This window comes from Hippocampus zosterae, chromosome 11, assembly GCF_025434085.1.
Source record: "Hippocampus zosterae strain Florida chromosome 11, ASM2543408v3, whole genome shotgun sequence".
Taxonomy (NCBI): Eukaryota; Metazoa; Chordata; class Actinopteri; order Syngnathiformes; family Syngnathidae; genus Hippocampus; species Hippocampus zosterae.
Genome location: NC_067461.1, coordinates 20664779 through 20691154, shown reverse-complemented (window position 1 = coordinate 20691154; position 26376 = coordinate 20664779). Strand labels below are relative to the sequence as shown.

The window sequence follows — 26376 nt, the reverse complement described above, 5'->3', positions numbered from 1 at the left end:
TGGATCCGCCGGTCAATAGACAGGAATGGACATGGCCACTGTATGCACTGTGGGGAAACATGCGTCATGCACAGCACCAATTGGCCAGTACGTCATTAAGAAGCATCATTGGTAAAGCACGATTGAGCACATTGTGCAGTCAAAAAGTGGTTACCATATATGCAGTGCTGTGGTCCCTAGTTTATCCGATTCCATTCCAAAAAATAACCCGCGATAGATGCAATCTACTAAGAAGCTTTTTATTTATTTATTTATTTATTTATTTATTTAATTTTTTTCCCCTCCAGTTATTCCATTATATGTCCAAAGGCTGGAACCGTCACCATTATCACTGTCTGGCATTTCTCTCTTGTTTTTCAACAACGTTTAAACATCCACAAGATGCACATGCATATGCAGTATTATTATGATTACAAATTTACCTTTCGGAGTCCTGGAAGTGGGCAGCCCAATGGTCGACTCACAGTGCAGAGGTGCAGGGTTCAATTCCAGCTCCGGCTTTCCTGTGTGGAGTTTGCATGTTCTTGCGGTGCCTGTGTGGGTTTTCTCTGGGTACTCTGGTTTCCTCCCACGTTCCAAAAACATGAACGGCAGGTTAATGGAACTCTAAATTATCCCGAGGTGTGATTGCAAGTGCGGATGGTTGTTCGTCTCTCTGTGCACCTGTGATTGGCTGGCAACCGGTTCAGGGTGTCCCCCGCCTACCGCCCGAAGACCGCTGGGGTAGGCTCGAGCCTGCCTCGGACCCTTGTGAGGATAAGTGCATCATAGAATGGATGGATGGATGGATGGAGTACTAGAAGTCCATTCAAATGAATGGCATCTCACACAAAAGTTCTCTTCGGCGCAGATGTGGACACGACCACACCCATTTCCACAATTTGCATACTTTAGAAAGGCAGATCAGTTTTCTGTGCAAAAGCGAGACAGAAGACAGAACACTTAGCAAAGTACATTTTCCGACCGGCCCTCACAGTGAAGTCAAACGTCAAACATGCTATGACTTTATTTTGGGACTTGTGCTTTTATGTGCACACACAGGGATGTGAGTAAAAAGGCCAGGTAGCAAGCAGTGCACTTAGTCAACCTAGGAACATTTCTGCTATATTTCACCACTTCTCTGACAACTCCAGCAACTATTTTGCCTCAAAAGGAGACCAGCAAAAATAACAGCAGTGTTCCTCATGTTAGCAACGTTCTTATTGACTGCACGGTGGAGGCAAAGGTGCCAAGAAGATTTGGCCTGATAGTACAGTACAGCAGGGGTTTTGAATCCTGTTGCTCGAGGGCCGACGTCCTGCATGTTTTCCATCTCTCCCTGCTGCAATACACTTGATTTAAATGATCAGAATCATTATCCAGCTTCTGCAGACCTTGCCGATGATCTCTTTTTCCATATGGCCGACCCATTGAAAAATGAATTGCTCATCCCTGGCATAAGATCTATAAGAACAGTCACTGCTACTTTCAGCCTGGAATTATGAGCATGACTGATTTATTGTTTCGATTTGGATAGTGTGTCATATGATGTCAGTTGAAAACAAAACGGCAGCTATAACCTTCTGCATCTCCATGAAATCAACAAGGAAATAGAATCAGGCCTCCTACCACATATTCAGAGAGCACCGAATTTTGGTGCACGCAGTATCCCGATTATATCCCGATGTCAGTCGACGTATTGGGGCCATACATGTGCAGATGCAAATTAACTCATTCAGTACCAGCCAATTCTGGACCAAGTCTTTGGGATTGAATGAGTTAATTCGATCACCTGCCATAAAAGAGCACTTCGTGCTTTACCAGATTGAACGGGACTGAGGAAATGCAGTTGGAATTCACCTTTTTATTCAAGCCGAGGTCACTGCGTCAGAAATGCATACCTCAGAATTAAAAAAAAAAAAGAGCCCCATGTAACAATTGTGAGTGTCTAAAACCATTAAGACATTGGGTTGACATTTAATACTATACTATTAAAAGGGCGTCACAAAAATAGATCATAAGCATTACCTAATTGCACTTGTCAATAAATAATATGTACATATCAGAGGCGATTGCTCTAAGACTGCAAGGGAAGCTCAGCTTCCCCTAAAATGTCAAAAAACAGGTGATCAAATAAATGTGTGTACATACAATTGTGTGTACATGTAATTGACTAAATATGCGCTACAACGCCCACAACTTTTGTTCCGAATCAGCGTCTCATTACTGGTTACGATGCGACTCTCTTCTCATTCATTCCAGCAGCGTCACTGTCCTTTCGACTGTGTGGATGCTGAGCGTCTGCAGAGTGGACGCTGGGCATCTGGAGAGCTGGTTGTAGGTTGTCCCAATGCATTGAAACGAGACGAGTCATTGGATAAATGCTGGTTTTGTCCCGCCTATCGGAAGCTCAGCGTCTCTGGGAGTCTATGGACAGGGGGCGTTTATGGGCTAGCCCGGACGCTCAGCTTCTCTGCATGATGATTGGATGATCTGTCTGCAGCGGAATCTCGTTTTGATTGACAGCGAAATGAGCCAATCACCGATCTTTTGGTGGAGGCATCCGCGGGAGTATTTTTCAATTCTCATTCTGTTCTGATTTGAACTGGAGACTTCTAATCATTTTAGCGACACTCTATTTGTTGAAATCGACGAGTGCCAAATTAATATTTTATTGCTGGTGGGTTTTATTGTAGTTGCTGTAGTTATAGAACACCAGTTAAGTCCTTGGAAAAGATGCCTTGTTGGTATGACAGAGTCACAGATAATTTTCTTGAAAAGGAACGGAGAGTAGAATTCACGTATAAAGAAACAGACACATTTTATGATGTCGGCCGAAATTGATCCATGACAGACCAGCATCCGCCACTGGTGCATATCTGTTTCGATATTCATGCAATATGTATGAGTTGTATTGGTCTGTTGCAGATTGTCAAAATCCTCGTTAGGGCTGTCGTTGAAAAGTTGACAGACAGCCAGGGTGAGCAGCCAGCATCTTTGCAGTCCAAGCTAAAGGAACTGATTGGCCGGATCAGTGCCCGCCACAGCAACGATCCCGAAATATGGCAGCAGTATGCTGCGCTGTACGGGGGCGGCCGCAGCTCCAGGGCAGAAGAGAACGAAAAGGTCTGGGATGCCCATCTTTCGTCAAATGTCTCCAAAGTCCCCGCTAGCCCGATATATGCTCAAACCGCCAGAACGCCACAAGTCTGCCCCTTTCTTCTTTCCAAATAATAAATGTGGCTTGTGGTTTTAGGCCCTGCAGTTCTTGTCCAAGGCCCATCGCTGTGAGCTGCAAGGTGGTGGCTGGGAAAAGGAGCCGGATCTTTTTCAGGAAGTGCTCAAAAGAGCCATCGATGTGGGCGAAGGTGAGGGCATCCATTTGCAGTACCGAATAACGCACTGCCGCCCGTCATGTGCCACGCAACGATGGCAGAGTCGACCTCTGCATACTTGTTGGGCATTCGGGGAGTTGCATATTTACAGATTTTGTTTACTATTGTATTTTTTCAATATTTGGGGGGTGGGGGGTCGGAGGGTTTGGGGGCAGTGTTACACAACACAGCACAGCACACTGTATATTCATTTAAGTTGTCGTTCGTGCAACATGTTGAATTTAGAATGTTGTCATGGTGGGTCTATTCTAAAACTTTCTCACCAGGGAGGGGATTCTGATTTTCCAGAAATTCTGAAAATGTCAACACTTGCAGAGGTTTACAGAAAAAAGTGTGCACATTGATAATGTATCCGTTTCCTACTTTGTTAAATCATTGTGGGGACCATTATGAGGAATCATTAGCATGATTAGAGTCTTCTTCTTGGAGATGAATATCATGACCAATCATTTTATTAATTTATCTATGTGAACATGTCTCTTGTTTTCATAGTAACCATCAGTTGCAGCAAGCAGAAAACAAATCCTGCAGAAGCTCTTCAAATGCTGTCCTCGATACGCCTCAGCCTGAGAGGCTTGGCAAGCAAAGCCAAGGTACAATCCGCTCATGTTCTTCAAGAAAAGTCAGTCTTTTACGGATCAGAATTCAAGAAAGACACATACTGTGTGAAGAAATTTTCTCTCCACCTGTCCTCATTTACTGCATGTGTCACAGTGAGGTCTCGTTCAAATGCACCTTTTGTTACCCTGACATCAGAGACTCCGTTTTTACAACTTATTGGCATTTCACAACCTTTCTATCAACTTTTTTATTTTTTAAAGTGGCTAGCAAAGTAACCTGGCAACTTTTTGTGGCATTCTTTGAGACGTCTGGAGTCTCTGCGACTCCCTCCAGAACAAATGCTCACCATTGGGAGTCCAGGCTGCAAATGAATGGTGCTCGTCCAAAGCCGCTACTGACGAATTGAACTACCGTATTGGCCCGAATATAAGACGGTCCTGATTATAAGACGACCCCCTCTTTTTCAAGACTCAATTTTGAAAAAAGACTTTTTGAACACCAAATTAATTTTTTTACAGAAAATAGTTACAGTACATCTGAGACCCACTTTTCTCCAAATTGTCGCTACGTTTCTCCATTTTCTCTTATCTCTTCTGTTGTTTTATTCTATTTTCCTTGTTACCGCAATTTTTTATTTTTCTTCTTCGTGATACCGCTATTTTTATTTTTCTTCTTCGTGGCAGGGGTTTACTTTGGCCTGGGGAGTCAAGTTCGGCATTCGCTTCAATGATATCTGGCGCCAACTAGCGTCGTGAATGGGAATAATGTCTAGACCCCGAATATAGGACGACCCCCACTTTTTCAGTCTTATTTCAATGCATCTTATAATCGGGCCAATACGGTATTTGCACCTGCACCCAAGGGGAGCATCACTTCGTCACCAAGATTTACAATTTGTGTCGTGACGTGACACGACAACATTTAAGTACAGTATGTCCTTATCAGAAATGAACACTGGTTAACTTTCTTTCTCTCATGCCAAGTAGTTGAGCAATCGGACATCGGCTATCACTGAACAATATCAGGTCTTCAGGCAGGCCGGCTGCCAATTCATGGGTAGAAAAACTTGATGCCATTATTATGTAAATTAGCCAAATGATGACATCACGGCAACATTCAGAACAGTTTGCCGCAGAAGAGCAGAATTTTTCATATCTCCCCTTTATGGTCTGAGACCACCGTCAGCCACCGAGAAGCGACGTATTGCACGTTTGAGTCAGATCCAAATGTAAAGAAACAAGGTTTCCCACCGCAATCATGGGCCACGCGGGGGAGCGTCTTTGCATGGCTCTGCATGGATCGCTTAGTGGGGTTGTTTACAGTGTGTGACATGCACGCTCCCCGGGGGGCGCCAAAGCACTTCAAGGAAGGTGCAGGCTGTTCAGGTCCAAGTTGTTGAAATTTCAAGCATTTGTATAATGTTGACAGGATAAAGACGAAAAAGAGCAGCCGCATGGGGCAAAGTTCACTGCCATTGTGATATTTCCAATGGTTTCCTCACTTGAAATTTCACAAGTCTTGCAAAGACTATAAAAATGACACAAAGATGCTTCAGTAAAGTTTTTAAATGTGCCTAAAAATGCAAAGATCCTAGAGCTGACAATTTTAAGTGTGTATGTGGGAAAAATGTAGGGTAACTTGCAAAAAAGAAAAGAGCTGCACTGTACCTAGACATTCTAACTTTAAAAATCCTATTTTGAGTCCCTCAGAGTTGACTAATTCACGATAAATACTCAACAAGTCTTTCAAGTACTGTTAATCTACGACAACATCAATTTTCATTGACAGTATCATGCCCCCTTAACTGATTGTTTGAATGTTCCCCGATTGCCTTCCAGCAAATGCACACTGACGTGGCTTCTGGTGAGATCCGCGCTGAGCTGCGAAATGATGTCGCGGCTCTCGAGCGGCTCGTTACAGAGCTGCAGGAACTTTGTGGAGAACTACGGGGCCAGTTATCCTGAATAACGACACAAAGGAGTCTCTTCACGTTATTTTCTTTATTATCTAACACATCGATGGCGTTAGGTGGTAATCTTTACCTCCAAAATTATCACTTTTCAGGAGACAAAATTAAGTAGGAAAAATTAATAAAAGCCATCATTGCATTCTAAAGAGCTGAAGCCATTTTCAACACTTTAGGCTGGTTAGTAAATTTTAAAATGAACACCCACACATGTCGATTGACCAATTGTATAGTTTTGTGAAGAGTCATAATAATAAGAATTTACCAAATTGTAAGATTGACTGGAGGCTTCAGCCTGACGCCAGCGACATGTACTGTATATTGTACAAATTGTGTGCAAGCAGCGACTATAAAATGTGCATTATGAATTTCCAAACCTTGTAATCAATCAAATGAAGAAATGAAGCTTTTTGAGAGGGGAAGTGAAAAATAAATGAGAATGCGGTTGCACAACTGATCTGGGGGATATGTCAGTGTTCAATAATTAACCCTTTACAAACTCGCGTCAAATGGAAGTCGGCGCACACACATTACCTCGTTTATTTTTCACTTCGCCTCTCAAAAAGCTTTCACTTTTTTTTTCATTTGAGTTGTTTTTGAAATGGTGATCATGGTCCCGTTTTTATATCACAAAAAAGCCCCCAGATATTTGCATGTCTGGACTGTCGACATCCACTTCATGTGTTACAATGCGAATGATGCTCTTCTGGCTGAGGTAAACCACAACATACAAATGCATTTTAATCACTGTATTATTTATTAGGAGAATTTAGATGAAGGAATTGATCAGAAGTTGGACAAAGAAACAACCTCTTCACAGGGGATTTAACTTGACAACACTGAGCACATACATCTTTGTCCAGATAAAAGGAAAAAAAGATTTGGCCTCACAAATGTGCCTGCTTTTTGTTGTTCAAAATTGGCCAAATTGTACTTAAAGCATAGTGTCAGGTGCGCCTGATGTTTGTGGTAATGACTACCAAAATTCTGCATGTCACTGGCATCCAGCCGAAACCTTGTATCTCCGAAACGTCACTTTTCAGGAGACCCCAAAAAACGGCATGTTTGTTCATACATTAACATTTCATCATGAAAGAGAGCATGCCCTTTTCAACATTTCAGATTGGTCAGTAATTTGTCAAAGCAACACCCACACGTGGTCTGATCAGTAGCATAGATTTGTGAAAAAAAATTAACCAAATTGTGACTTAAGGTGTCTGCCCGCTGCCCACGATATATATCTGTGTTCGCTCCTCGCATTAATTGGTCACGTGAGTCTTATTTTTCATCTGTTTGGGAGAATGCCGTGAAAGCGATTACACAATTCCAAAGTATGCTGTATGTCAAAGCATCGATCATCAACTATAGTACACTTTTTGAGATTGTCTCTCTTTTACTGCTCTTTGCCATTTTCTGTGATCCATTCTTGTGATTGGAAGGCTGCGTGACCAGGAACTCAATATATGTACATTTGCTTTAGTCTAAAGAGACTTCTAACTCATTCACTCCCAAAGACATATTTATATGTCATTTCAGACTTCACACATTCAATCCGAAATGCTGAGGTTTTCTTTTTTTCCGAGCTTTTTTTTTTTTACCAATACTGAAAGTCAATTTTTTTTTTAAACGGGTCCGAAAATGGCTGATACTGAATGAGTTAATAAAGATGTTTTACAATCTAAATAATGTGTTGTATATTATAGTTACCAGATTTACGGCGTGTGTGTGCGTGTGTGTGTGTATATTCCTAGAATCAATTATTCTAGCGATTAATCGCCTGATTGGACAACATTTGAGTGCCAGTGTTGAGATGTGCTGCACTGAGCAATTTTTCAACTCATCGGATGTCCGCTGCTGTGTGAGCACCAACCGTAGAATCGATTGCAACTGCTAAATCGTGGTTAATGGGGACCAAAACCACCCTCGATAAACGAAACGCAAAGTGGCGACCCCCCTCCTCCATATAGATTTAAACATGTATAAGTTAGGTTAGTTTATGAATAACAAAATACAGTAAACATAAAAACGCAAACGGTCCGCGAGAAGCTGCGATGGTCAGCAAAACTACAGCGAGTCACATAGAGCAACATATACAGTACTGTACTACATGTATATGAATTTATTATTTTTTTTAATGATGTTTGAGAAAAATCCGCGCTGCACTGAAGCTGCGACAAACGAACCACGAAATAGTTAGGGATCACCGTAGTCAAGAGGTGCACATAAGCCGTGCGCATTAGCACAAAAAAAAATAAAATTAAATTGCTCTGCATAAATAAAGTGTGTGTTTTTTAAAACACACACACTGTTTTTTAAAACACACACTTTATTTATGCTTTTAACAGTCTCGACAAACACACATGTCTGCGTCCGACTCCGTGCCTTCTCTCTTCTCGTTCAAAGACAGCCTCCGAAAAACAGAAATTAATGATCACTTCACTAACACTAAGAAAAATGAAAATAATGCACCAAAACAAAAAGTCAAGCGTGGAAATCAATAAATAAATTCTATGGGGGTGTTTGTGAACACACAACAAAGGAATGAATAAACAATTCTGAGAGAGACCCAGTCTCCTACATGCATACGGCATGTGTTTCCTTTCTTGTAACTTTTATAGAAGGCTTTTTTTTTTTTTTTGCGGCTCCAGACATATTTGTTTGTTTGTTTGTTTTTTTACCTATATGGCTCTTTCAACGTTTTGGGTTGCCGACCCCTGGTCAAAATGTATTCTTGCGAGAAAGTGCTCCGTTCTACAAAAAAAGAACAGACAGCCAACGGCTGCCCGAGATAATTGTGCCATGTAAGTTAACTGCTCACAGGGTCCCATACTGCAAGTCAGAGGGAAGCAATACATTTTTTGATTAAAATGTTATATTTACAGACATAACAATAAACCTTGCACAGATGTGCCGTAAGTCTTTCAGTTCATTCTTCAGGTCCGTTGGTCGGGGGGAAAAAAATGAGCAGCCAACAACTCCAAATGTTCATTTGAGAAACCATGGCAACATGCTTATGTGCATGCTTGTTTATAGCGAACTAAAGTGGGACTCATTTCTGGTCTGGCATTACCTTTTATATAACGCAACCTCTCATGTCTAACCTGCAAGGCTTTGTGACTTTGTAGAACTTTCCAGTATTTTGAGTTGAGGTCAGTGTGTCTGCTGGCAACATCCATGTGTGCCTCTTGTAGCTGGCCAAGAGCCTGTCTGCATCCCTCCAGGGAACGTGTCTGTTGCTGCAGCTTCCATTCCGCGTCACGGAGCTCTTTGAAGTGAAAAGCAGCTTCCTCCTCTTGTTGTTTCTTCAGCCTTAAGTTGGCGTCCAGAGCGTTCTGTAAAGCCACCCTCAGCGTCTGCTTTTCGTCCAGCAGTTGTAGCTGTTTGCTCAAAGCATTCTCAAGATCTCGGCTGTGCTTCTCAAAGATGCTCCTCTGCTTCTGGAGGGCGTAGGAAACCCGAGCAGCTCTCTCCTCTGACTCAGAACATCTTTCTTTCTCCTCTTTGAGAGCTTTTTGGAACTGTCCCTGACTCCTGCTCCAGTCCAGCTCACACTCTATGATTTTGTCCTCCATTTTCCGGAGCGTTGCATTGAGCGTTTGCTTCTCAAATGCGAGGTCGTTGTTCTTCGATGCGAGTTGTTCACAGCGCTCTGAGATGGAGTGGTACCGAGACCTCACTTTATCGTATTCTGCCTCCAGAGCGTTATATTTGGCCGTGCGACATGCATTCTCCATCCTTAGTGAGTGAATGTGGTTCTGAAGGCAGTCGGAGGCAGCGACGGCTTCTTTTTGTTCATAACTCAGAACTGTTATTGCCTTGACCTGCGTTTCATTTTGCAAGAGCATCTTCTTCACGCGCTCCTGTTCGTTCCTTAGCGAGACTCTCAAACACTTCTGAGCAGCAAGACTCTTTTCTAAAGCCATCGTCTTCTCTGAGAGCTTTTTGCTTTGTGTTTGCAACTGTCGGTACACTCTTTGGAAACGGGCCTTCTCCTTCTCACCGAACCCCCGGTTGGTGCTGCAAGTCTCTCTGGACTCCTCGAGTTCTTGAAGAGAAATCTGCCTCTGATTCAGAGCCATCTTAAGCTCACGTCGCAGCTCTTCGCTGTCGGAGGCCAGTAGAGAAATCTTCCTCTGATTCAGAGCCGTCTTGAGATCACGTCGCAGCTCTTCACTGTCGGAGGCCAGTTGGCTGACTTTCTCCTGCAGGGCGGAAACAGTCGCCGCCTTAGCCTCAATATCCTGTTGAAGAGTCTGACTCTTGAGGAGCAAGGATGCAATTTCGTGGTCTTTTTCCACACTTTCTCCTTGCATCTTGGTGACCTGGTCCTTCAGTTTCTGGACCTGATCACCTGTTACTCTCTCGAACTCTGCTATTTCATTTTTGTGTTTGTGCAACGTTGCCTCCAAGTCCCTCTTAAGTGTCTCCGTTGCCTTCTCATCTTTTTCCTGTTGAGATGTCATTTTACGCAGTTTCCCCACAACCTTTGTGTAGCCGCACTGCTGCCTTTCGAGTATCTTACAAAGATGATCCGCGTGTTTCGCCATGAGCTCCATTTCAATACGGAGACCGTTCTTCTTCGCTTTCTCATTCTCCAGAGTTCTTAAAAGCATCAAATTTGATTTTCGCTCTTTCCTTAGAGCTATCCTTAGCGCATACTTTTGCTGTTGTTCCTTCTCGAGAGCTTCCCGCAAAGTAGATTTTGTTTTCCTCTCTGCCTTAAGGGCTTCCTTGTGCCAAGACTCCTCCGTTTCTTCATGTTTCTTGCTTGCGCAAGTTGGTGAGTCTTTTGAGCTGGAGGAAACTGACGGCTTTTCAACATTCTCAATCTCCTCTGGGATCTCTTCAATGGAATCTCCCACGCTACCACCGTTGAACTGAAACCGTTGTCGAGTCTTTCTTGAATCACCTTCATTCATTCTTCAAATCCTCACGTCACCCACCTGAGTACATGTCACCGTACTCGCTTTTTTAAATTTTGTAAAATGTAATTAACAGACTTTTTATCCATACTTGTCACACACAAAAGGATGTTATGTTCCAAATCTAAATCATCTAGGTGAGATAAACAGGGAATTTCAAGTGCACTGCAATTCATCAAAGGTAAATACATATGATGTCAAAAATGAGATCATATAGAGACTTTGAAATGAGATACATAGGGAACACGCTTTTTTTTTTTAAATCGTGATACTTTATCCATCTTTTGAGAAAGCCAATCATTGTGTAATTTTACATTCAAGAGATACATGAATGTAAATGTAACCGATATGGTTGAATCTGATTTTTTTTTAGACAGGTAAAAGCAAGGTTAACTTATATCAGACTTATCAAGAGAGAAAAGTATGCAAAAGCAAAAGAACGGAAAACCATCCAAAGCAATCCCTTATGGTACTAACCGGGTTGAACCGGGATTGAATGGTGTGAACCTTTATGACTGCTGGAAAAGCCTCACTTGTGTTTATTGATATGTAAATGCTGATTGGAGTAAAAATAATAAGTGAGGTGTATGGCACCGTACTTTACTCACATCTATTCAAATGTTACAAAACTGGTAGGATGGTGCATTGCAGACAACAATTCCGAAGAAACTCAATCCAGACTTTTCAAAAGCATTCTGACGGAATTATTCAATGGAACATTGGGTGGCTTATTCTCAATTTAATAATGTACGACAACAAAAGTGAAGGCACCAAGGCTTCTATTGTGAAAAAAACTTTGGTCATGTCCAAGGGCTCTAACCTTCAGGAAGTCATTAAGGGCGCTTTCGGAAAGTCACTGACACTGTGCGGAGAGGCAGAGCATGCTCCCCTTCAACAAATTACCAAACGCATCTTCTGTTTTGAACCACTCAGCATCTCGTGCTTAAACTGTTTCCATTAGGACTGTCTGACGCACCGGGGCACCGTATTCCCCAGTACAGCAGTTACAGCGCACGCTGAGTTTCCAAACAGTCGGAGTGAACTAGTGCGCGCTCAGAGCTGATTTCCGAACGGGCCTTGAACTTCTTGTACAAATACTTTTAAACCACTGAAAATATAGGTACTTCACATCAAATGGCAAAAAATATTGAATGATGAACGTCAAGACTCTCTCATAGTCACAAAGCTCAGGCTATCATCATAAAGAAAGCTGGACTCACCATTGGCCAAGCATTATCAGGAAGTATTATGAAGTCACAAGGGCTGCACATTATTTTGTGAAAATATCGTTACATTCTAAATGTACCAGTATCGCTGATATTCAACACCCATATTGCCCTTTTTGCCCAAAACCACGCAGCCCTAGCAGTCGCTTACTTGCATCTGACAGAGCTGCCTTCTGAAAAGGCATTATTTCAGCAAGACAAGAAATACGCTGTGTTCAGTGACATACGGTTTTCGATTGTTGGAGTATTCTGACGAAAGTATGCCATCAGACGTGATCTGGGAACTCTTTGAACCTGTGAATAAGTTGCAAAATTTGTCGCTATTAGAATGACCATAGGAGGATAGAGTAGCCCAAAATTGTACTCAAAATTTCTATTACTCATGAATAATAAGCAATACATGGATAAAAAGTCAAGAATAAATGAATGTAGTGGAATGGAATGCGGTTTAATGTAGTGAAGTCCAAGTATTGTTTCTTCTTAACATATGTACATACATAGATAGATAGATAGATAGATAGATAGCTTAGTTGGTAAGGCATCGGTTTGGCGTACGGGAGACAGTGGTTCGAATCCCGCTTGGGTAAAAAAAATGAGCACATAACACATCCGGTGTGGGTCCTTGGGCAAGATCCTTCACGCTAATGCCTACCTCATACAATGATGAGAGACAATAAAACAAATGACATGCCGGCTCAGATGTCGCCGTGCCAAACAAGGTCTGCGTCAGGTGCTGGGGAACCAGAGCACCTTGATGAAAAATGGGCTACTGGAACAAAGCGGAGATGGGCGAGATGCGATAACATGGCTCTGCTGGAATGGTACAACTCCAGCAACCCTAGTCAGAGGGGTTACATGCAGAGAATGTGGGCTAAATGGTAACTTCGAAACCCATAGTCACAGTTGACCACGAAACAACTAGTAGCTCAGTGTTCCAACATCCACAACGTCACGTCACGTGAGTTGCTACGCATTGCCGAGCGGAAAGAAGGAGCAGCAACAGTAAAGTCAACATTTCTCTCGTGTGAAGCTTTCCCACATTTGAAAGTAAAGAACAGAGCGAAACATGGTGGCAGCGCGTGTGTAGAAATTGGCGACGTGAAGAGGGGGCTGGACGAAACGCTAGCTCGTTAGCACGGAAGCTAACCGTGGACGTTAGCACGGAAGCTAACTGCGAAAAGTCGCTACGCAGCTGGAACCCACGACCAGAGACCAACCAACCAAACGCCAGCGAGCGTGAGGGAGCCGGTAAACCCACTTGCCACGTTAGAAACACCCAGCAGCAAGCCTACTGGACACGTCACAAACTAGCATACAACCGGCTAGCAACGAGACCCGACAAAATGGCAAGACACAAAGCAGGAAGAGGATTCCCTGACCCTCACTCAAGTAAATGAATTACTCCAGCAACAAAAAGAACTTTTTAAGGCGCTCTTGCAACAACAACAGGAAAATTTCAAAGGATTTGTCAAGATGATAATAGACTCAACAAACTCACGACTTGACACTTTTACAAGGGAAGTCCAAGAAATAAAAACCAGCATCAACTTTACCCAAAAAGAGGTAGACGACATAAAAAAAAATCTAATCTGTCAAACTGGCCATTCCAAAGACATGCAAACAGAATTCTACAAAGTATGTGACGGCATGCTTGTATTAACGGACAAGATGGACTACTTGGAAGGACAGTCAAGAAGAAACAACTTAGTAATTGATGGAATTGAGGAAAAACCGGGAGAAATGTGGACTGAAACAGAGGAAAAAGTTCAAAAAATCCTTAAGGAGAAACTGCTGATACAGGGGCAAATTGAGGTGGAGAGAGCTCACCGCACAGGAAGACAAGACCCCGGAAGACCTCGACCAAGGCCAGTTGTGGTGAAATTTCTAAGATACAAGGACAGATCAAGGATCCTACAAAAAGCAAAATACTTAAAAGGCTCCAACATCTACATCAACGAAGACTTTACAGATGCTGTACGACAAAAAAGAAAAGAGCTCCTCCCAAAATTAAAAGCTGCACGTGACAGAGGGGAAACTGCCTACTTAAGACATAACAAACTTATTGTCCACCCCCGCACCAGTACTCCAACACAACAGGCTCGAGTTCAACACCATCAAGCAGCATACTGAGAATTTTTCACCACCCGACAATAAAAACTCTGACCCTATTGAAGGAGGAAATTCACATACCAAAAAACATGGACTTCGAATCCTTTGATGACCCTTCCAACCCTTTGATGACTTCCAACCCTACTGACCACAAGACATTTGACCCTGAGAACAACTTGGACCCGGACAATAACTTTTTCAAGACCGACCGACCGCGAGCGAGCCAGCGACGACCGACCGTGAAGGAGCCAGTGATGACCGCGAGGAAGCCAGCAACGACTGCAGGGAAGCCAGCGACCGTGAGGAAGCCTGGAGACAACCAGCCTGCGACCACCGTGAGGGAGCCAACGACGACCGCAAGGGAGCCAGAGACGACCGAGAGGAAACCAGCGACGACTGCAGGGGAGCCAGTGACCACGAGGGACCTGGGAGACGGCGAGCCTGAGGCAGCCGGGAGACAACCAGCCAGCGCGCGTGAGAGAGCCGGGAGGCAGCCAGCCAGCGAGCGTGAGGGAGTCGGCGACGACCGCAAGGGAGCCAGTGACCACGAGGGACCCAGTGATGACGGCGAGAGAGTGAGCGACGACAGCGAGGGAACCAACGACGGCCGTGAGGGAGCCATCGACGACCGTGTGGGAGCGGGAAATTCACATCCCAAAAACATGAACTTCCAACCCTTTGAAGATATTGACTATAAGCCATTCGATCCCGAGAACAATTTGGACCCAGACAATAACTTCTTCAACAACAAACAAAGGGTAAAAAACTCTGACTATTACCTGGATGAACAATTCAACACTAATATAAAATTGGAAAATGCACTTTCGGTAATACACTTAAACAGTAGAAGTCTCTATAAAAACTTCACAAAAATTAAAGAATACCGTATTTTCACGACTATAAGGCGCCATTAAAAGTCTTAAATTTTCTCCAAAATGGACAGGACGCCTTATGGTGCGGAGCGTCCTTTATATGCGCTGAGTTCCAAAATCTGACTGACAGCCGACACGCTGTTTATATAGAGAAAAGGCGGAAGTGACTGTGGCCAGGCAGGGAAAGAAGTCGGCCAATCAGGGAAGGGTGGGCGTGTATATATATATATATACATATATGGAGAGGGAGAGAGAGAGAGAGAGGGTGAGAGAGGACAGGCAAGCTAGTCCGCCAATGGTGAAGGGTGGGCGTGTAAGTGGACGCCACAAGCCAGTACCAACACTTGTATAGAGTGTGGCAATGTGCATTGTTGCAAAACAACTCCGGTTTTGGTTTCTAAGAACCCCTGAAAATAAATTCGACAAAAAGACACGCCTACGAAGCTCAGTTCAAACTTAAAGCCACCGGTTATGCTTTTGGCATGCGTGCCCATCTCACAGCAGCGGTGAAAAAAACAAGTCAAGCAAATGAACTCTGAGCTTGCCGTTATTCCCGGAGGGTTGACTAAAGAACTCCAACCGCTGGACATTGGCATCAACCGGGCGTTCAAAGTAAAGTTGCAAACGGCATGGGAACAATGGATGATCGGTGGCAAACACAACTTTACAAAGAGTGAGAGGCAGCACTTGGCGAGTTACGCCACAATACGCAACAACGAGAGGGAACGCGGCGTTTTTGATGGATTACGGTACTTGCAATTACAATTGTTCAATTCTTTCTACACACACGCGCTGCCACCATGTTTCGCTCTGTTCTTTACTTTCAAATGTGGGAAAGCTTCACACGAGAGAAATGTTGACTTTGCTGTTGCTACTCCTTCTTTCCGCTCGGCAATGCGTAGCAACTCACAATAGCATGTGATGCATTCAATGACAACTGAGATGTGCAGTCCTCTGCTTCTGATACAGAGGATGAGGACTTTGATGGATTTCTGGGTGATGATTGATCGAAAAACGTGAGAACATTGTACGATGGCTAAATAAAATACACCCGAACTCAGTTCTGCTTTCGTTGCCTTTTTAAAAACGTGTTTTTATCTTATCTGTATGTCTTGGCATGCTACCGTATGCTTCAAGCTAACGTGTTAGAGTGCGCGCATGCATGCCGTATGTTTAAGCTGGCGTATGTTTTACCACTGTAAAACTGCGGCCATTAGTACGATGCGTCCTGTGTATGTGTAAAATACAGAAATGTCACCCATTAATGAGACTGCGGCCATTAGTACGATGCGTCGAATAGTCGTGAAAATACGGTACCTGACTAAATTCAATAAATTTAAAATAATTGCCATATCAGAAACTTGGCTTGATGAAGATAAAACAACTGAAATGGAAATAGAAGGTTATGAAATGTTTGCAACTAATAGAGAAAACAAAAAAGGAGGGGGGGTTGCAATATATGTAGACAAAGCACTTAAATGCAGTAAAATCGAGAGATTGACAAACACAATAGAAAACCTAATGGAATGTCTAACCATTGGAATACACAATAAAAAGGCATCAAATATCATCATAAGTTGCATCTATAGGACACCAGGAACACGTATTCACACATTCAATAAAAAACTAACAGATATGCTCAGTTACTACAACGATAAGAAAACACGAATAATATGTGGTGACTTTAACATTGACTTATTAAACCCAAATACAGTAGACACAAAAAAACAACTGACTTCATAAATACTATGTACAGCAACAGCTTTTTCCCAGTAATCCTGAAACCTAGCAGAATAACAGTTGACACGGCCACATTAATAGATAACATATTTATAAATAAGATTGATCATAAAATGGAAAGTGGACTTCTCATTAATGACATAAGTGACCACCTACCTGTTTTTGCAGTTTTTCATAATTATTTTGATAGAAAAGCTAAATCAACAACTCGTATAACAGAAATAAGACTAAGAACCCAACGTTCCATCGATGCCTTTAAGCAAGACCTAGAAAAACAAAACTGGACCGAGGTCTACTCAAACGAAGACCCAAATACAGTGTTTGAAGTATTTCAGTCTACCATAATCTCCTCATATGATAAACATTTTCCATTAACTAAAGTCTCCAAAAAGTATAAAGACCCAAGTAAGCCATGGATAACGAAAGGCATAGAAAACGCATGTAAAAAGAAAAACAATTTATATAAATTGTTTTTAAAATTCAGAACTGAAGAAGCAGAAAAAATATAAGACCTATAAAAATAAACTAGTAAATATTATAAGAACCCGTAAAAGAGATCATTATCATTCACTATTAGAGCAGAATAAAGGTAACACACAAGAAATATGGAAAATACTTAACCAAGTAATCAGAAATAGTCCTAAAAAAATGGATTATCCAGAGTATTTTATCAAAGGCAAAAATACTATTTTTGAAAAAACTGCAGAAATAGCAACTGAATTTAATGAGTATTTTGTCAACATCGGCAGTAACCGAGCAAAACAAATTCCTGATCCAACAAACCTGTTTGAAATAGATACGTAGAAAAAAACTTCTCCACGATGTTCCTTACTGCTGTAAAACAAGAAGAAGTATCAAATATTATAAAAACTTTTAAAAATAAAAAGTCAACTGATTGCTTTAATATTGATATGACAATAATCAAGCAGATTATAGAATATGTAGTGCGACCTTTCACGCACATATGCAACCTGTCATTCAAAGCTGGTATCTTTCCATCAAAAATGAAAATTGCTAAAGTTATTCCAATCTATAGAAGTGGAGAAAAACATCTGTTTACAAATTATAGACCAATATCACTACTACCACAATTTTCAAAAATATTAAAAACTACTTTCTCGCAGACTTGATAGTTTTATACAAAAGCATGCGCTGTTAAGTGAGCATCAATATGGCTTCAGGGAAAAACAGACCACCTCAATGGCAGTTATCGAGTTTGTGGAAGCAATAGCCATAGGTGCAATAGGTGTAGCTTATAAATGGATAAAAAGTTATTTAGAAAACAGATATCAGTACGTGCAACTCAACAATAAAAAAACAAATCAACTGTTAATCACTCACGGAGTTCCTCAGGGGTCAGTGCTTGGTCCAAAACTATTCATCTTATATATAAATTATATCTGCAAGGTCTCAAAACTATTTAAATGTGTCCTATTTGCTGATGATACATACAACTTTCTACTGTTCTGGAATAAATCGGAAACAGCTCCCGACAACCGTAGAAAACGAATTAAACAAATTAAAAAACTAGTTCGACAGAAATAAATTGTCACTTAACCTGAAAAAATCGAAGTCAATTGTTTTTGGCACAAGACCAATCAAACCCCAAGCTAAAATTATGGTAAACTCAATTGAAATAGAAAGAGCGTATGAAACCAAGTTTCTCGGATTAGTAATAGACTCAAAACTATGTTGGAAACCACATATCGATAACGTAAAAAGAAAAATAGCCAAGACCGTAGGGATCCTCTACAAAACCAAGGAAGTGCTAAATAAGAGATCTTTGTACACATTATACACTTCATTATTATTACCATATATGACCTACTGTGTGGAAATATGGGGAAATGCCTGCAAAACAAACACACTCCCTATTCTCAAACTACATAAAAAAAGCAATTCGAATTATTAATAGATCAAAATATACGGAACCCACAAATCCACTATTTATCAAATTAAATACGATGAAATTTTATGACCTGGTTGACTTTAAAATCGCCCAATTAATGTACAAAGCACACAATAACCTGCTCTGCCAAAACATTCAGAAGTTTTTTGAAATTCGAGAAAGCAACTATGAATTAAGAGGTACCAACTTATTCAAAAAACTCAAAACAAGAACAAACATCAAGCAAAGAAGTGTATCTAGCAAAGGTGTTAATATATGGAATAATCTCGAAACGGACCTAAAAATGAGTAAATCGCTTGCTGATTTCAAAAACAAATTAAAAAAAATAGTACAAACAACCTACATCAATCAGAGTTAAAATGATAAATTCTAAACATTAAATATAATGATAAATCAGAACTAAGTTGATAAATAGAGAAAGGTATTGAAATATCCATTATGAATACAAGAGAAAATTGACACAAGAGTGCCAGGGTGAGGATGCATATAATCCCGATACAAACCAAAAGTTGTGAAAATATCACGGTTAAGGGTAAAGTATGTGTCACATTTCGGTTTTTCGGTCTGGCCAGCAGGTGGCAGGAGCGGTCTCTCTAGCACACCTGCTGGCAATCATTAATCAATAGAGACAGTATTTAAGGACTCCTACGTTCGACACCTGTTGTGGGAGTATTGTTTTTGGCATTGCTTACCTCATTGCTCATTGACTAGTGGCTTTTGACCTCGTCGTGTTTTCGCGTGTCGTCTCGGTACCAAGTTTGTGTGTGAGTACCATTTTGTTTTGATGATCTGGCTTTTCTTGCGTGTACAAAGTGTTACATTGTTTTTCGTTCGTAGTTTGTGGGCTTTACTTTCTTTTTCTTGCTCTTTTGTGCAAGCACCTTTTGTTAGTCGTTTTTGATTTACCTCCTGGTCCTCATTGTGGACCAGCGCTTTATGTTCTCGCTTATTTTCGGTTTGGACATTAAATTGTCTTACTTCGGAGACCTTGTTTTTGTCTACGTTTTTTGGATCCCCCTCCCTAACTCGGTTTACCCGAGTACGTAACAGAATACTCCCACCATAATGGATCCTGTAGACATTAACAAGATCATGACCGCCTTGACCAGCCAGGGGCAATTAGTGGGCCAGCAACGACAGGAGCTCTCGGAGCTCCGGGAGGCAGTCGCCGTCCTAGCCCAGCGGCTGGAGATATTGTGTTCCCAAGGGGAACACGCGACCCCCCGAGAAACGCCACCCCCAAGGGTCCCGGCGGCTTCATCCGGGACACCCTCTTCCCCGATCATGGGGCGAGAGCCCAATCTCCCCCAGCCCCCTCGCTACGGGGGAGAACAGGCTCTCTGCAAGCAATTTTTACACCAGTGCTCTCTGATATTCGACCAACAACCAGCTACGTACGAGAAAGATAGCACGAAGGTGGCGTTCATTATGAGCCTGTTGACTGGTCAGGCGGCGTCTTGGGCAGTAGAGATCAGCAATGCTCAACCCGGGCTTCGGTCTTCCTACCCAGAGTTTGTCGCCGAGTTCCGGCGCGTATTTCAACATCCGGTTATGGGAAGGGAGGCCGAAGGTCGGCTATTAGCTATTCGGCAAGGACGACAATCCGTTGCCGAATACTCCATCTCTTTTCGCATTTTGGCCGCCCGTAGCAGTTACGGGGACCGCGCCCTGTGTGGTTTGTTTCGCCGCGGGTTAAGTGCGGCGTTAAAGGACGAACTGGCAACCCGCGACGATAGCCGCAACTTGGAGGAGCTCATCGATTTGGCCCTCATTGTGGACAACCGCATGTGGGAGCGTGAGAGGGAACGTACGGAAGAGCGAGGAACTACCCGTGTCCCCCCCCCCGACGTACGGGTCGTCGGCCGGCTGAGCACGAGTCCTGGCGACCACCCGGACCCGAGCGTCATTTGTGTTCTGATCCAGCCGACGCAGAGGAGGAGCCCATGCAGCTGGGAGGCGGACGCCTGGGACCAGCGGAGAGAGAGCGTCGGATTCGGGATCGAGCCTGCTTCTACTGCGGCCAATCTGGACACCGGGCTTCCAACTGTTCCTTGACACCGTCCCGCCCGTCCGGGCGCCCCGAAAACTGTGAGTTTGTGCCCGATACTGCGCCACGTGAGTCGAGACGGGAGGAGGTCCATCCGGGACATCCACCAAGACTCGAGTTGGACGGAACTCTTTATGGTCCGTTACGGGTCATTTCTGTTCGGGCCTTGGTGGACTCTGGGGCGGACAATTGTTTTGTAGACACCAGCCTAGCTAAGGAACTGGGTTGAGGTCCTAAGGGAGACAAAGCGGGTTCACGATCTTGATGGGCGACTCCTGGCGGAAGTGAAAGAAATTACCGCGCCGGTGAAACTAACATTATCAGGCAATCACATCGAATACCGTAGATTCTATATCATGCGGTCTCGATCCGTACCGTTAGTGTTGGGGTTGCCGTGGCTGCGCGAACATAACCCTGTCATTTCCTGGGAACGTCCGGCAATCGAGAGTTGGAGCGCATTTTGTTATACTCACTGTTTGCGCTCGGCGGCAGAAAAGAGAGGGCCGACCCGGAACGAGCCACCAGAAGTTATTTGTTTAGATAAGGTTCCGCGTATTTACCATGACCTACGCCAAGTGTTTAGTAAAGACCGTGCCCAGTCCTTGCCGCCTCACCGGCCGTACGACTGCGCCATCGATCTTTTGGAGAACGCCTTACTCCCGAATTCCCGTCTATATCAGGTCTCTCAGCCGGAACAAGAGGCGCTGAGAGAATATATTGATAGCTCACTCTCGGCTGGCCTCATTCGGCCGTCTAAATCCCCGTTGGGGGCCGGATTCTTCTTCATCGAAAAGAAAGACAAGACGTTACGCCCGTGTGTCGATTATCGGGGCCTGAACGAGATCACCATCAAGAACAAATACCCACTTCCGTTATTAGATTCGGCGTTTGCCCCCCTCCAATCCGCCACTATTTTCTCCAAACTCGATTTACGAAGCGCTTACCATTTGGTCCGTATTCGTGAGGGGGACGAATGGAAGACGGCATTTAAGACCCCATTAGGGCACTTCGAATACCTAGTCATGCCATTTGGGCTGACCAACGCGCCCGCAGTATTTCAGTGTCTCATTAACGACGTATTAAGAGATTTTCTGAACCTGTTTTGTTTTGTTTATTTAGATGACATCTTAATTTTCTCTCGGACTCTTGCAGAACATCAACACCATGTCAGGCTGGTTTTGCAGCGTCTACTAGAGAACCGGTTATTCGTAAAAGCAGAAAAGTGCGAGTTTCACGTCGAGTCCATCTCCTTTCTGGGGTTTATTATCGAGAAGGGTCAGCTGAGAGCTGACGATGCCAAAGTTAAGGCCGTAGTAGAGTGGCCCACGCCCACCAACAGAAAGCAGTTGCAACGTTTCCTGGGTTTCGCTAATTTTTACCGCCGCTTCATTCGCAACTACAGCCAGAGAGCCCTGCCGTTGACCCGGCTAACATCGGTCAAGATCCCCTTTAGGTGGGACACTGATGCTGACCACGCGTTCGCCGAATTAAAGAAAGCCTTCACGAACCCTCCAGTATTACAGCATCCTAACCCCTCTATTCCGTTTGTCGTAGAGGTGGACGCGTCGGAATCCGGCGTGGGGGCTGTCTTATCGCAGCGATCCCCAGTCAACCAAAGACTTCTCCCCTGCGCCTTCTTCTCTCGTCGCCTCAGCCCAGTAGAAGCCAACTACGACGTGGGGAACCGCGAACTGCTAGCCGTCGTTTTGGCATTACAAGAATGGCGACATTGGCTCGAAGGTACTGAAGAGCCATTCACGGTGTACACTGATCACAAGAACCTTGCCTACATCCGGTCAGCCAAGAGACTAAACTCCCGCCAAGCACGGTGGGTGCTTCTCCTCACTCGCTTCAACTTCACGCTCACCTACTGCCCGGGCTCAAAGAACATTAAACCGGATGCCCTCTCCCGCATCCATGACCCTGCGGAGAGGGACAACGAACCCCAAAGCATTGTTCCGGACCATTGTATTGTGGGGGCACTGAGGTGGGCCGTCGAACGTAAGGTCAAGGAGGCCCAGAACGGAGTTCAAGTCCCGGATGGTTGTCCGACCGGGAGACTGTTTGTGCCCCCACCTCTGCGCGCAGAGGTGTTACAGTGGGGGCACACTTCTAAGGTGGCATGCCATCCAGGGGTGAACCGGACCTTGGACCTCGTGTCGCAGCGGTTTTGGTGGCCGGAGCTACGCAAGGATACCCAGGACTATATCAAGGCCTGTTCCACCTGCGCATGCAGTAAGGCGTCCCACCAACTGCCGGCTGGTTTGCTGCAACCGCTGCCTACCCCTTCTCGACCATGGTCCCACATTTCCCTGGATTTTGTCACCGGCCTGCCTCCTTCCTGGGGAAAATCCATCATACTCACCATAGTTGACCGCTTCTCTAAATCTGCCCATTTTGTTGCGTTGTCCAAACTGCCCTCTGCTCAGGAAACCGCCGACCTCCTAGTGAGACACGTCTTCCGTCTTCATGGAATTCCGGTGGACATTGTGTCAGACCGGGGCCCTCAATTCATCTCCAGGGTATGGAAACGTTTCTGCCAGGCCATGGGGGCCACGGCGAGTCTGTCTTCCGGATACCACCCACAGTCCAATGGTCAAACGGAGCGCATGAACCAAGATTTGGAGGCAGCTCTGCGCTGCGTTTGCCTCGATCGCCCCTCCTCGTGGTCGGTCCACCTGCCTTGGGTGGAATACGCCCACAACACCCTCGTCTCATCAGCGACCGGTCGGTCTCCTTTCATGGCAGCATATGGTTATCAACCTCCTCTGTTTCCTTCTCAGGAGGGTCAGGTGGAACTCCCTTCCATACAGCTGCATCTACGACGGGCCCATCGCGTATGGAAGGAGACCAGAGCAGCACTGTCACGCACGGCTCAGCGGAACCGGCAGATCGCTGACCGTCGCCGACGCCCAGCACCCAGCTATCAGGTGGGACAGAAGGTGTGGCTGGCAACTAAGGATCTACGACTCGCAGGTACATCTCGCAAGTTGGGGCCACGCTTCACTGGACCGTTCGAGGTGGAATCGGTCCTCAGCCCCGTCTCCGTCAAGCTCCGACTGCCGCCCACCATGAAGGTCCACCCCGTGTTCCATGTTTCCCTGTTGAAACCGGTGGCCACCAGTCCCCTGGCTCCTCCGCCCACGTCGCCGCCTCCTCCACAAATCGTTGACGGTGAACCAGTGTACACCGTGCGTGAAATCTTGGACTCTCGGCGCAGGGGTAGGGGTTTTCAGTATTTGGTTGACTGGGAAGGCTACGGCCCAGAGGATCGGCAGTGGGTCCCCGGCTCCTGGATCTTAGACCCGTCCCTGCTTCGGGCATTCCATGCAGCGCACCCGTCGAAGCCGGGTGGTCCGCCAGGAGGCGTCCGTTGAGGGGAGGGTACTGTCACATTTCGGTTTTTCGGTCTGGCCAGCAGGTGGCAGGAGCGGTCTCTCTAGCACACCTGCTGGCAATCATTAATCAATAGAGACACTATTTAAGGACTCCTACGTTCGACACCTGTTGTGGGAGTATTGTTTTTGGCATTGCTTACCTCATTGCTCATTGACTAGTGGCTTTTGACCTCGTCGTGTTTTCGCGTGTCGTCTCGGCACCAAGTTTGTGTGTGAGTACCATTTTGTTTTGATGATCTGGCTTTTCTTGCTTGTACAAAGTGTTACATTGTTTTTCGTTCGTAGTTTGTGGGCTTTACTTTCTTTTTTTTGCTCTTTTGTGCAAGCACCTTTTGTTAGTCGTTTTTGATTTACCTCCTGGTCCTCATTGTGGACCAGCGCTTTATGTTCTCGCTTATTTTCGGTTTGGACATTAAATTGTCTTACTTCGGAGACCTTGTTTTTGTCTACGTTTTTTGGATCCCCCTCCCTAACTCGGTTTACCCGAGTACGTAACAGTATGAGCCTTAATGGAGACTTCTTACTTTTTCTTTTCTGATTGATATAAAAATGATTTAGTAGATATAAACACATAACGGGGTAGGACTAGATAAGTTTTTTTACTTCATCCTACTCCCTTGAACATAATAACTGTGTTGAATGAAGACTGATTTCTTTCTTTTTACTTTTTTATCTACCTTATTTTCTGTCAAATTATTACTGTATTTGTTTTATGTTCAATAAACAAACAAACAAATAAACAAAAATAAGGGCAACTGCTGTCACAACTTGAGATTGATGAGGTACAACACAGGTTCCATGGTGAAGGGCCCCAGGCTGCCAGATCAGAGGAGGAGGTCATACCAGAGATTGGGAGGCAAGCCCCAATGAATGCAGATGATGAGATTGGGAGGCCAGCCCCAATGAATGAAATGCTGAGCGAGACAGCAACTGACCTGAAAGCTAAGATCATGGCGAGAATGAAAGCTGGGCAACCTAGAAACCGATTACAACGGCTATGTGAAGTACCACCTGAAAGTCTCATGGAAAGTGTGAATGCAGCACTGAGGGCGATCCCTACCGTAACGATCACAGAAACCAATGAGCTGATATACGCTTCAGCATCAGTGATCCTAGAGACTCTTGGCTATAAGAGCAACCATGGAAGCCATGAGATACGTTACCCCACCATGGAAAAGACGGTTGGAGGCTAAGATCAAGGCGGCTCGGAAAGATGTGAGTCAACTGACGGAGGCCCAGAGAGGTGTGATGAAAAGGCCGATACCCGAGAGGTACATCCAGATGACCATACCTGAACTACTCGAAACTGCCAAACAAAGGCTCCAAGCCTTGTCCAGCCGCCTAAAGCGGTACACGAAAGAGAATGAGGCCAGACGAATAAACAGGCTGTTCGCAACACAACCTGCGAAAGTGTACGCTCAGTGGCAGGGTCCTAACAACAGAGCTGACCCACCAAGACTGGAAACTGAAAGGTACTGGAAAGGCATATGGGAGAAGGAGGTTGCACATAACAGCAGTGCACAATGGCTGGTGACCCTGAGAGAGGAGCACAGCAACCTCCCTTGACAGAACCCAGTTACCATAACAGTGGCAGACATACAGGAAAGAGTCTCAGATATGAAGAACTGGACAGCACCAGGCCCGGACATGGTCCACACCTACTGGCTAAAGAAACTCACAGCACTCCATGAGCGCCACCAGCACAAATGAACCAGCTGCTGAGGGATGGGACTCATCAGGAGGCATGACCCTGATGGAAGCATCAGGCATTATTGCGGCTAAGATAAGTGGACACATGGATCAATACAATACATACAAATATATACAAATGTACAGAGAATCAGCAGGCAATGGAAAGTGTCCAATGGTGACACCGATTTAGCAAATTGACTTTGAGCGAGTATTCAGATCGCCCAAGTGATTCTTTGAAAAAGCCACTTTTTGTGGTCTTAACACGGGGATTCCCAGAGATTTTGGTGCTCCCTAATTTTTGGAAGCAATAGGCACCAGAAATCGTCCAACCTGGCAGAAAAACGAGTGGCTACCACTGACCTGAATTGAAATACAGTCATCACAAAAAGCTTGTTTGTAGGGTTCCATTTGAGAAATTTAGTAGAACATAACGGGCGGCTAACCTGATGACTAACATTCGCGTTGCAGTGCGCTTTTCATTTCCCCACCCACCAAAGGTGTCTTGAACTGTTTGTTGTTTCTATTTTTTTCTCTGGCGTTCCACTCAGCATGACATCTGG

General features: G+C 44.4%; 1 protein-coding gene across 2 annotated transcripts in view; it reads left to right on the top strand.

Moving 5' to 3' along the window:
* The window catches only part of ttc27 (tetratricopeptide repeat domain 27), a 78871-nt gene extending 71477 nt beyond the window's left edge, over positions 1-7394 (top strand). Inside the window, exons 17-21 of one of the 2 annotated variants that reach the window (XR_007964978.1) lie at positions 2908-3105; positions 3236-3347; positions 3867-3967; positions 5774-6556; positions 7024-7394. Coding sequence is in view for 1 of the 2 variants with exons in the window: in XM_052081037.1 (XP_051936997.1) it covers positions 2908-3105; positions 3236-3347; positions 3867-3967; positions 5774-5899 (537 nt within the window). In the remaining variant the exon portion in view is untranslated. Of the gene's footprint in view, positions 1-2907; positions 3106-3235; positions 3348-3866; positions 3968-5773 lie in introns of both variants that reach the window. The other variant, XM_052081037.1, reaches the window with a different exon arrangement.
* The last annotated feature ends 18982 nt before the right edge of the window (positions 7395-26376 follow it).